At 40.3% G+C, this 12,094-nt stretch overlaps 1 protein-coding gene across 1 annotated transcript in view; it reads right to left on the reverse strand.

Annotated features, from left to right (window-relative positions):
• The window catches only part of MGAT5 (mannosyl (alpha-1,6-)-glycoprotein beta-1,6-N-acetyl-glucosaminyltransferase), a 307,459-nt gene that overhangs the window by 155,882 nt on the left and 139,483 nt on the right, over positions 1-12,094 (reverse strand). The window contains exon 8 of the mRNA XM_006834588.1: positions 8,091-8,225. Coding sequence (XP_006834651.1) covers positions 8,091-8,225 — 135 coding nt within the window. The remainder of the gene's footprint in view (positions 1-8,090; positions 8,226-12,094) is intronic.

Below are 12,094 nucleotides of genomic sequence, written 5' to 3' on the forward strand. Positions count from 1 at the left end.
TCAGAGAAAAAGAGGAAGACCCCCAGCGAGATGGACTGGCAAAGTGGCAGCATCAATGAGCTCAAGCATAAGGTTGGCCCAGGATCGGGCAGTGTTTCGATCTGCTATGTATAAGGTCACTATGAGTCGGCACTGACACGGTGGCACCTAACAACAACAATATATATTTTTTTACTTTTTTAATGTGCTCTGGGTGAAGGTTTACAGAGCAGATCAGTTTTCCATTCAACAGTTCAGACACCCTTTGCCTCATCTCATTGATTACAATCCCCTCAATATAACATTATTTATCTCACTTCCAGCGTGTCTTGTTTCCATTCCTTCTTCTTTATTAACTCTATGGAATTTCATCTCAAATCTCAAATAGTTGATTATCTAAAGGTGTGCCTCACTCATGTTATTGTTCCCTTTATAGACCTGTCTATTGTCTGACTGAAAACTGAGCCATGCATGAAAGTTCATTGTGATCATTAGCTATTTTGCCATTGCTAAGTGCCATTCAGTTGGTTCTGACTCATAGGGACCCTGAATAGGGTTTCCAAGGAGTGGCTGGGTTTGAACCACCGATCTTACGGCTAACAGTCGAGTACTTCTCCTATAGTGGTACACGAGGACTTCTCACTAGCCACTAGAACAGGGGTGGGGGACCTTTTTTCTGCTAAGGGCCAATTGAATATTTATAACACCACTTAATATAAATTCATGCAGCTATGAGAAAAGATCCTAGATTTATTGAATTTCGAGTCCTATTGAATTTTCAGCCCTGCCTGCAGTTGCCTTGACAGGGCCAGACCACATGAATTTACAGGTGTATACAGCCCGTGGGCAGGATGTGCCCCACCCCTGCACTAGAAAGTCGCAAATCAAAACCAACAATCAACTTTCATCTCACCCAAGCATTAAGTAGAAAAGACCCCAAAACAGTAAACAACAAATGCTGACAGGTGTGTGTAAAATGGTGTAACCCATGTGGATAACTGCATGGTGCTTCCTGAAAACGTTGTAAATACAGTTTGACCACGCAATCCCTTTGCTTGGTATATATGCTAGACGGACTTTAGAATAGTTTGTATACCAAGTATCTGCATGTGTGTCTGTAGCTCTTTAGCTACCATTTTCTTCAGCTGAGCTGACTGAAGTACAGATGGCTTCTCAGATACCAGCTTAAAAAACAGTCCCATTAAAGCTGAGACTACGGATTTCCATGCTCACTGCTGTACTCTTGGCTCTTGGCCACAACTGAGCACATTAAGAACTAGTTGCCAATAGTCCATTCCGAATCACGGTGACTCCATGTGTGTCAGAGTAGACACAGGGTTTTCAATGCTGAGTATTTTCTAAGTAGACCTGTGGGCCTTTCTCCTAATATGTCTCTGGGTGGACTCAATCTGCCGCTTCAGATAGCGGCCAAGCACTAACTGTTTGTACCACCCAGGGCTCAGCAAAGAGCAGGTATTTAATAAACAGTTGTTGAAGAAACAAAAAAACCACTATTCTTAGACGCCCTCTTCTGCTCTGGTATTGTAGTGGTTATGAATCAGTTTGCTAACTTCAAGGTCGGCAGTTTGAAACTACCAGGAGAAAGATGAGCCTTTCTGCTCCCGTAAAGATTTATAGCCTTGGAAACCCTATGCAGGGTTGCTATGAGTTGGAACTGGCTCCATGTCACACCACCACCAGCACCATCATTCTGTTCTCTATTCTTGCTCAAAGGAGTTCTGGTGTGATGCTGCAAGATAATGCACTGGACTGAAAGGTCAATTTAAATAGCAAGGTCAGTGGTTCAAACCCACCAGCTGCACGCTGAAAACCCTAGACACCATCACTGAGTCAGAACTGATTTGATGGCACCTAACAACAACACTCTGCTTAAAAGAATTTAAAAGTATGGGTCACCCTATATAGGCTCACTATGAATTGGAACCAACTTGACAGAACTTAACAACCACATTCTGCTTAAAGTATATGGCATACTTACCTCTGTCAGCAATAATTCAACATTTCCAGGAATTAGTGTATTTGATTTACTCTATTAAGTAAAACTTAGAATTTTGCTCAATAGGCAGTGATAATATTCTTTTCATCTGAGCCTGAAGAAATGAAACTGAAGATATTTCATTAGGTTGTTCAACTAGAGCCTTCAGAGCCTGTATTGTTAACTGCAAGTCAGAAGTTCAAATCTATCAGACACTCCATGGGAGGAAGATGAGGCTTTCTGCTCCCATAAAGATTAACAGCCTTGGAAACCTTTTACAGGTTCGCTATCAGTCGGAACCGATTCCCCAGCACATTACCACAACGACCACTACATTAGATCAAGGATCATCCAATTCTGGCCCACTGTCTTGTAAGCTAACAATGGGTTTTACATTTTTAAATGGCTTTAAAAAAAACACAAGACTTTCTTGATATATGAAACTCATATGAAATTCAAAGTTTCAGCATCCATAATACAGTGTATTTGAACATGGCTACGCCCAACTATCCACATGCCATCGACGGCTGCTTTGGTGCTTCAACAGCAGCAGCATCTAGCTGCATGAGAGACCAGACAGCTCACAACGACTAAAACATTTACTTCTTGACCCTTAAAATAAAGTTTACCAACCCCTGCTGTAGGGTTCACAGAGAAGGATCAATCGGGATAAAGGAATCAATACTGAAATAAAATGTACTGATTTATATTGCATCCATTTCATCACTAAGCCTTCAACAAACACTGAGGTAAATTTAGCTGGACACTGGCCTATACGTGCATGTGCCAACAATAATTCTAAAGACTGGACCAATAAGCTTAAAAGTAAGTCAAAAATAAAAGCCTACATTTTAGAATCAGAGGATAGCTACGGCTTTTAATTCTCTTACTATGATCCTTTCTTCCTTTTCCACTTATCAGGATGCCATTCTTGCAACTTTTTTTTTTAATGTTTACTTCAATGTGCTAGTCAGAAAAAAACAGAAAGTCTAAACACCAGATTGAATCCTCCAGGAAGAGTAATGAGAAAATTGCCATTTCTCTGTGATCACTTTCTCATCAGAGATGGCACTATTTAACTAGACAAGGAAGAGAGGGAAAGAAAGAGGTCAAGAATGGATGGATGTACCACACTCACACAGGGAGACACAAATGGATCACAGGAAGTGTTTCCTGGCTTAAGAGTTATGTGTGGCTGCCTCTGAACAAGCTCTCGTCACAATGGCGATTTCACAGTATCACTAAGAATATGTCAGCAGCACTGAATCAACAGGTGGACAGAAATGGGAGCCTGACTGCCAGCAAAAGAAGGCTAGGGAGCTACAAGAACTGGCCGATGCTTGTTTTCCTTGCTCTTTGTATAGCTCAGAGCATTCCTTTCCTCTTCTTAATAAACTTTCTCTTTTATTGCTGTTTTTTTCCTTTTTAAAATAAGATGAAAAAGGAACAGGTTGGAGCCAGTCTATTTCTTTGGAGGAAGAAAGCAGCATCTAGAAAGCAGTGGGCATCAATAGCTGAAGTTCTGTTCAAGGGCGTTGTGAGAGGAAGGAGGAAGACAAGGTAAGAACATCCAGGGTCATGAGCAAAAGTCAACTCAGACAGATGGGAATTAGGAAGGTCAGCTTCCACCACAGCTGGAATTTGCTAGCATCACTGTGTGAGCCCTGAGGTTCTGGGAGAATCAGGTCATGGTGTCACAAAGAACTTTTGCCTAATGGCTTTTGCTCCTTCCACAGTAGAGTCTTTCTAAGGGTTTGCAATCCTCTTTAGCGTTGTCTTGTGGTTCTCATTTACCTGGAAATTCTATTATTATTTTCTTTAATTTGGAGAATTAAAACAAACCACAGCAAGTAAAGATGCCTGGTAAGAGCTCAATTCCTGAAGGTGAGGGGTTTCTACAGTTCTAGCTGTAAGTAATATGACATCACATGTCTTCATGATGGAAGACTGGAATGAGGAGATAATTTTGAGACATGACTCTATGTCCTTCAACTTGAGGTTTAGGGCTGGATATTGTCTACTTTCTATTTTATCCAGGTTTCCTTTATAAACCAGGGGCAGAGGACTGATCTTTGTCCACAACCAAGGAGGTTCAACATTATATTTCCTTTTTCGATCAATTTCTAAATCTGTGGGTTTTAGAATTGTGTTTATGTTGTTAATACTTATAATGCCCCTCTAATGTCTTTTGTGTGTCTGGAGCATCAGGGGCAGATAATGATTTTAAAAGTTCTTTTCCTTGGCATCTAAGACAGCTATCCTCTTCCAATAGGGACAGCCACATTATGCCAACATCCTGGTACCTTCTCGGTACTCTTGGCCACTCTAGTATGAGACAGACAAACATTCACAACTCCCCTGCTATTACTTACTTTGCAATTGGGAGTTACGACTACTTGCATCCTTATTTCTTTTTGTAGTAAGCTGAATGATGGCCTCTGGAAAGATATGTCAATTTCACAGAACCTACAAATATGACCTTACTTGGAACCTAAAAATGTGACTCTGCAGATGTAATGAAGGTAAGGAGAGCTCAAGATGAGGTCATCTTGGATATTCAAATGGGCCCTAAGTCCAATGATGCTGTTGTTGTTAAGTGCCATTGAGTCGGTTCTGACTCATAGCGTGAGACCCTGTGTAGGGTTTCCTAGGAGCAGCTGGTGAGCTTGAACTGCCGACCTTGAGATTCAAACTGACATTGCAGTCCAACGCATTAACCCACAGTACCACACCAGGACTCCAATGATAAGTGTCCTTATAAGAGACAGAAGAGGAAGGGTTTGTAAAGTCAGAGGCAAAGACTGGAGGCACCAGCAGCTGGAAGAAGCAAGGAAGAATTCTCTTCCATAGCTTTCTGAGACAGTAGGGCCAAACCAACACCTTCATTTTGGAATGCCTGTGTTCAGTACTGTGAGATTATTCATTTCTGTAGTTTTAATTCATCCAGTTTATGATGATTTGTTAGTGAAGCCTTAGGAAACTAATAAAAGTCTTCAATGCTAAAAAAGGCTTCATATGAAGAAAATAGTTACATGAATTTTATATATACTCCACAGAATACAGGGTCACATCTCAATGCTGGTAGTCCTTGATTTACAACATATGAGAGTTATGATGAACTACACTTACGATCATTTTTCCCCATATCTTACTGCTAGTAAAATGCATTACATAAAATGTTAAATATATCTGTACATTTATATGTAATGTTTCCAAATCCAAAGATTGGATTAAAAAAATAATGATAATAGAAGGCAATAATAATAAAAACTAAAAAAAAAACCCAAAAACCCAAAACAACAACAACAACAAAACTTACGTTAGAAATGACTTAAGACAGAATCATTAGAACAGGACCCTGTCTTAAGTTAGGGACTACCTCTATTTATTAAATGTTTACTTAGTGGAATTTTCTGGGTCCCTGCAGAATCATGATTTGATTAGACACTTGAATTTGCAAACATTTCCCCAAAATCAATGGGCTTCAAGTGTTGGTTCGTTAGTTGAGAGATCAAATGCTCACTTTACATTTAAACGAATTCATACCACCTACTGGCATGAGTATTTATGGAGTCCTGGTATGGTGCTGTAGGATAAGCAGTGGAGTGAAAGGTCAGTTTGAACTACAAGGTTGGCAGTTCAAGCCAAACAGCTGGTTCTCGGAAACCCTATACAGGGTCACTATGAGTCAGAACTGACTAGATGACACTTAACAACAACAATTGGTTTTTATTGGTACTGTCAATGCTGACAACTGGTCCAAACAAAGATGACAATTCTATGTTTAATCTCCAACAAGAGACAGAAATGGGCAATGCATTTTCTAGTTCTTAGTTTGTCTTCTGATGCAATCTGAACTTGTTCATGCCACATGGACTGCAAGGCTAAATTCAGTCAGCTAATACCACTCAGGTGTCTGATTTATTAGAATGACAGGCAGAATGAACATTACACTGTGCCATAAAGCCCCCTCTGAGATGGTACCTTTTCCTCTAGACAGCATCAAATATCAATCAACAGAGACCATGTTAGGAATGCAATCACTCTCTTTCATTGAGCTGGACACCACTGCTGAGAACATTTCTGCTCAGACAGCCCTTCCTCACAGCCAGCTTATGGGAGTCTAGGGATGACTAGACTGCCCAAATCCCATGCTGCCCGCCATTTGAACATGACATAAAGCACTGATTCTGCTTTCTTCTTTTTTAATGCTGTAGCTAAAGGAACAAACAGAATGTCTAGTAGATGGTGTATTAACCAAGAAGAGAGAATTATTTCCACATAATTGAGAAGAAATGTGGTGGCCTGTGACTCATCAAGATTTCAAGACAAAACAAATCAACAACAACATCAACAAAACCTGGGAAAACTTGATGAAAAAGGTAGACTGTGATTATAGCTTAAATGAAATTAAAATTTTTATTTTTATGAAACTACAACCCATAGGACAGGAAGACAGCAGTCTGTCCCTGTGTCTAAGGGTGTTTCACTTCCAATGAGGAAGCACTGGGGGAGGGGAGATCTTTATGAGCATGTTCTTCAGTTTCATTTTTAAGAAGGTCCTAAATATTTTTCAATTAAACGTTCTTCTAGTTTCTAAAGGATGTCCAATCTGACATAAATTTGAATCTTTGAAGTTTACATTAAACTTTAAACTAACCTGAATTGTGGAGACATACTTTAGGCTGTTAAAAACAACTAAATAAACAAAGGCATGCCAGCTGCCCTGTCATTGATTCCCACTCACAATGACTGCACGTGTGTCAGAGGAGTTTTGTGCTCCACTCCAGTTTTAATGGCTGATTTTTAGGAAATTTTTAGGATCGCCAGACGTTTCTTAAGAGGTGCTTCTAGGTGGGTTTGAACTACCAACCCTTTGGTTAGTTTGTGTCGACCAGGGTCTCCAGGTTCAGTCTATTAGGACTTGATTATTGGTTACATCTTTGCCCACTAAGAGAACATTTCCATCTTGTCTTAGGAAGTTGGTTCAAACTGTAAGTCAAGAGTTATGTTTGTTGTTGTTGTACAGTGCCATCGAGTTGATTCTAACCCATAGCGACCCTGGATAGGGGTTTCCAAGGAGCAGCTGGTGAGCTTGAACTGCTGACCTTGCACTTCAAACGGGTTTGCAGTCTGGCGCATTAACCCATAGCACTACACCAGGACTCCACACTTATGTTTACCTGTCTCCAAATATATGCATTTTTTCTGCTGTCACATACAAAATCTTTATTTAAATTTACTCACCTTTTAAAAATGACTTTTTTTAAACAGGAAACTTTTATTAAGACCATAAATAAAAGCTAGTATCAAGTGCAATAAATGGTAGGTAACAGAAAATATACACAACCTCTGAAAAAAATAAAGTATTTTTAAATTCTGGCTAGATCCACAAGCCTACGGAAAGCAGAGACATATAGCTACTTTCACTTTGTTAAGCATTAAATTAAGCCTTTTCTCAGAAAGACTGAAGTAAAATTGAAAACTTAATGAATCTCATTATACGAGCCAATGTTATTGAGTTTTAGTGCCATGTTGTTTACCATGTAAAGTCATTTCAAGTACTCCTTGTCTCCAACCCATATCCTAGAAACACAGAGCTAGTATATCAAGTAACCACAGCGGTCACTTAGCCACCTGAAGCATGAGGCTTATTTTAAAACGTTCATGACTCAGCCTTTAGACAAAGTGTTCCTGGCTTTTTCTTCCAAGAATGACAAGAATACTGATGAAGGCAAAGGTAGCAAACATGAATCATCATCTCAAATCGAAGGAACACAAGAAGCAATACTGCCCATATTTTATCAAAATTGTTATTTGATTAGACAGTTGAGACAGGTGTGGGCGTACTGAGAGAGGAATGTTAAGTATTAGGGGAGGCAAAAAGGAGTCTGGACACTTGTTTTCTATTCTTGAGAAATCAATGAAAATAATGAATAGCCCTTGAAGGCAAAAAGTCACCGTGAAGAATCTGAATATCAAATACAAAATGAGAAAAACACTCCACAGAGCTCAAAAGATAGTATTTGATAAGCTTTTTCTAGCTATGAGCATGCAATCCTTGGGGTAGGGTGAGAGGGCTCTAAAACTATGAGTAACAGTATGCAGCACTTACTGGTAATGAACCCAAGATGGCCCAAGAGTTTTCTTGAATTGTGCTAGTCCCACAATATCAATATAAATGAGCTCCACGATTCTGTCCCCTACCGTTGGACAGCCAGATCTGTTTCCTACGACTTTCTTCATTATTCTAGAAAGGGAAGAGTGGGGAAAAGAACAAGACACCATTTATTTTGAGATACTACATTTGGCAACGTTAATAGGTAAAAATAATCATTAAAAAATAATCATCAAAGACAGTGGTATGGAACTTCAAAATAGTCTGCTTATCCAAATTCTTCCCACCCATCAAAATTCACCTAAAGCCCTAGTGCTGACTCTTGAAAATGTAACAGCTGGCATGGCATGAGCACAGTTTTAGAATTCATGGAATCTCTGGATCTGAACTTGCTTCCATCAACTAGCAGCTATGAGACCTTAGACATGTTATGTATTCTGTTTCCTTTGCTTGTGTTTGTTCCTTCCCATTCCCACTGCCCCACCCCTACACACAGGAATTGGATAGGGATTGGATATGAGGCTAACTTCATATCCAATTAAATGAGCTACTAGCTATTAAGTTCCAGATGCATAAGGGGGGTTCAAAAAGGTTATGGGAAAATTCCATCACCTTTTAATTCCATTTTCCTGCAAACTTTTTGAAGCCCCCTTGTATACTGCCTCTCAGTGAATAGTAGTTTTCCCCAAAGCTGGTTTTTATCATCCCAGACGTACTAACTTATCCTTTCTTTCTCTAAATGCCTTCAATGAATAGTCTCAACTGTAACACCTTCTTCCTATACTGTTTTACTATACTGTAATTATTTCTCCCATGTCAATTTTTTTTCTTAATGAGACAATAAATACAGAACTGACACTATGGCTTATACTTTTTCACTACCTTTCCTTATTTCCTTCCCATCCATCCTTCCATCCATCCTTCCATCCATCCATCCATCCTTCCTTCCATCCATCCATCCATCCTTCCATCCATCCATCCATCCATCCATCCATCCATCCATCCATCCATCCATCCATGCATCCTTCCATGCATCCTTCCATCCATCCATCCATCCATCCATCCATCCATCCATCCATCCATCCATCCATCCATCATACCTGTGAATGCAGAAAGCACCAATGCCCATGACTGGGCTGGGAGTTCTGCAGGTGGCAGTAGATGACTGCTAACTACACTACAGTTCATCTCGAAAGTCAGTCACCCCTGCTAACAGTACACAGTAGTCCTTCACTTAATTCGAGATGGTCTACTTCAGAGGATGAGAGTCACATCAGGACTCTGATCTCCAGTGCTGAAGTGTCACTGCTACAGGTACCCATTTCTTCTTTTCTGGGTTTCTGAAAGAGCTGGCATCCTATAATCACTTTCTCCAGAAAGGGGCATATAGCAGATATGAGTATTTTCACCTTGTGAAACCACACAATGTGGTCCTAACTCGATTCTGCTAGTACAGCCATCTACGACCACAACCAGTTTTCATTCTGATTCATGGTGACCACATGTGTATCAGTGTAGAATTGGGCTCCACAGGGTTTTCAATGGCTTATTTTTCAGAAACAGACTATCAGGTTAACTTGAACCAATAACTTTTCGGTTAACAGTTGAGCATGTTGACCCTTTGCAATCTACAAAATTCACTAATGACCACAGTCTGTGGTTTGACATTTACTGACCTAAATGTCCTAGATAGAGAAAGGATTCAGTGATTTCTGGAATTAACACTATCTTTTGGTGCTGGGACTCCAAAGCAGTCATGTTGTTGTTGTTGAATGTTGTTAAGTTGGTTCTGACTCACAGTGACCCCGTGCACAACAGAACGAAACAGTGTCTGGTCCTGTGCCATCCTCACAATAGTGGCTATGGTTGAGCCCATTGCTGTGGCCACTGTGTCAATCTGTCTCGTTAAGGGTCTTCCTCTTTTTCACTGACCCTCTACTTTACCAAGCATGATGTCCTTCTCCAGGTGAAGTCTCACCATCCTCACTACCAAGGAACATTCTGCTCACAGACATTTTAAAATCAAATGGGTATGGCTGAGCTCCATTAAAACTTTATTCAAAAACACAGGAAGAGCATGATAAAGTGGTCCCCAAACTTGTCTGCCGATTACAGGACTTCAAAAATACTTATGTTCCAAACCCAAAAGCTGTACTTCAATTAGTCTGAGCTTTGGAATATTAAAAAGATATTAGGTAATCCTAACATGCTGGCAGGTTTGGGACCTACTGCTGTATGCTCCTTTGACAATGATCTTTTTTAAATAAAATACATCTGGCCTGTCACCAACATGCTTAAAAAGCATACAGCCTTCCTCTTTATCTCTCTGCCTGACAAATCCCTACCCATGTCTCTTGCCCACTACAGGGAGAACTAGTGAACTTCTTGGGGCTTCATCTCTACTGCTTTATCCTTTATTTGTTCCCACCCACTCATTCCTTTACTTTTTAATTCGCTCACACATTCATTCAATAAACATGTGTAATCACCCAGTGTGTGCCAGGCACTAGTCTAGGTGCTAAACACAGTGAACCATACCCACACTGCTCCAGCACTCCCCCTTTCATCCTACAGACCACACCTCAATTTGAATTTATCTGACTGGGCTGTAAATTTCAGCTCTCTGACCTTACACTGATCATACCTGCGTATGCCATACAAAGAGCCAGTCCACAGAAAATAAGGGGAAAATAACAGCTACAAGTCTGAATGAAGCCACTTTATAATTTCTATGCTTTGCGTGCTGTAAGCAAACAGGAGAAGGCAACAGGCAGCAGAACAACAGTGTTGATGAGGGCTCAGAAGGCTTCCAGTTTACTGACACTGACAGTGGCCACACGGTTAACGTATAGGCTTTGAAGTTAAACGAACACAAGGTTTGAATCCTGGCTCTCCTGTGTACTATGTTTTGTTGTTGATAACTGTTGTTAAGTCAGTTCCAATTCATAGTGACCCTGTATGGGGCTTCCAATGGGTGATTGGTGGGTTTGAACAGCTGACCTTGTGGTTGGAAGTTCAATACTGACCATAGAGCACCACACCGGGACCCTTTGCACACTTACCTAAGTGATGTTAAACATTTTGGTCTCTGAGTCTATTTCCCCATCTTTAAAATGCAGATAGTTAACAACGACTTCTAGGTTTGTGCTAAAGTCTAAACAGTTAAAACATTTAAACTGTTTATTATCTGGTACACGTTAAGTGTTCAACAAACATTAGTTGTGAATAGTCACCATCATCAATATTATGGCTGTCATAATCACTACAGGTTTTAATTAAAGCCCTTATTACAGCACCTGGTATATGGAAATCATTTCACAAATGAGAGCTGACATTATCATTATCGGTATTTTGCTTTCATCTTAAAATTACCACTAATCAGGTGTGAGCTAGGACCTAACACAAATGACCTCTCAGGGCATCAACATCTGTTACGTACGCAGTAGGAGCAGCATGAGATACCCCTTCTAAAGTCCAGAAAGCTCATTCAAGATATTACTGCTGACACATTCCACATATAGTGTTGCTAAGTGCCGCTGAGCCAGTTCCGACTCATAGTGACTCTGTATAACCACAAGCGGCTGGTGGGTTTGCACCACTGACCTTGTGGCTAGCAGTACAGTGTTTATCCTACAATGCCATACATATGAGGAGGCTTCAAAATGCCTGTGGAAAAATGGATTTAAAAGACAATGGATTTTTTTCACAAACTTTTTGAAGCCCCTTCATACTGTACTATGAAACTTGGCCATTTGGCACAGTGTCTCTATGGCCAGTGATCCAGATGAAGTAAAGGGGACCTATGAGTGCCTGCTTAACCATCTCAAGCTAGGATTAAGAGAGGCTAAAGTTGGATGCGAAGTTGGACAGTGAAAATAAGGAGACCGTGAAAGAATTGATGTTTTTGAGTTGTGGTGTTGGAGGAGAATATTCAAAGTGCCATGGGCTGCTAAAAGAACAAACAGATCTGTGTTGGAGGAAGTGCAGCCAGAGTGTTCCTT

The sequence above is a fragment of the Chrysochloris asiatica genome, unplaced genomic scaffold (genome assembly GCF_000296735.1).
Source record: "Chrysochloris asiatica unplaced genomic scaffold, ChrAsi1.0 scaffold00012, whole genome shotgun sequence".
Taxonomy (NCBI): domain Eukaryota; kingdom Metazoa; phylum Chordata; class Mammalia; order Afrosoricida; family Chrysochloridae; genus Chrysochloris; species Chrysochloris asiatica.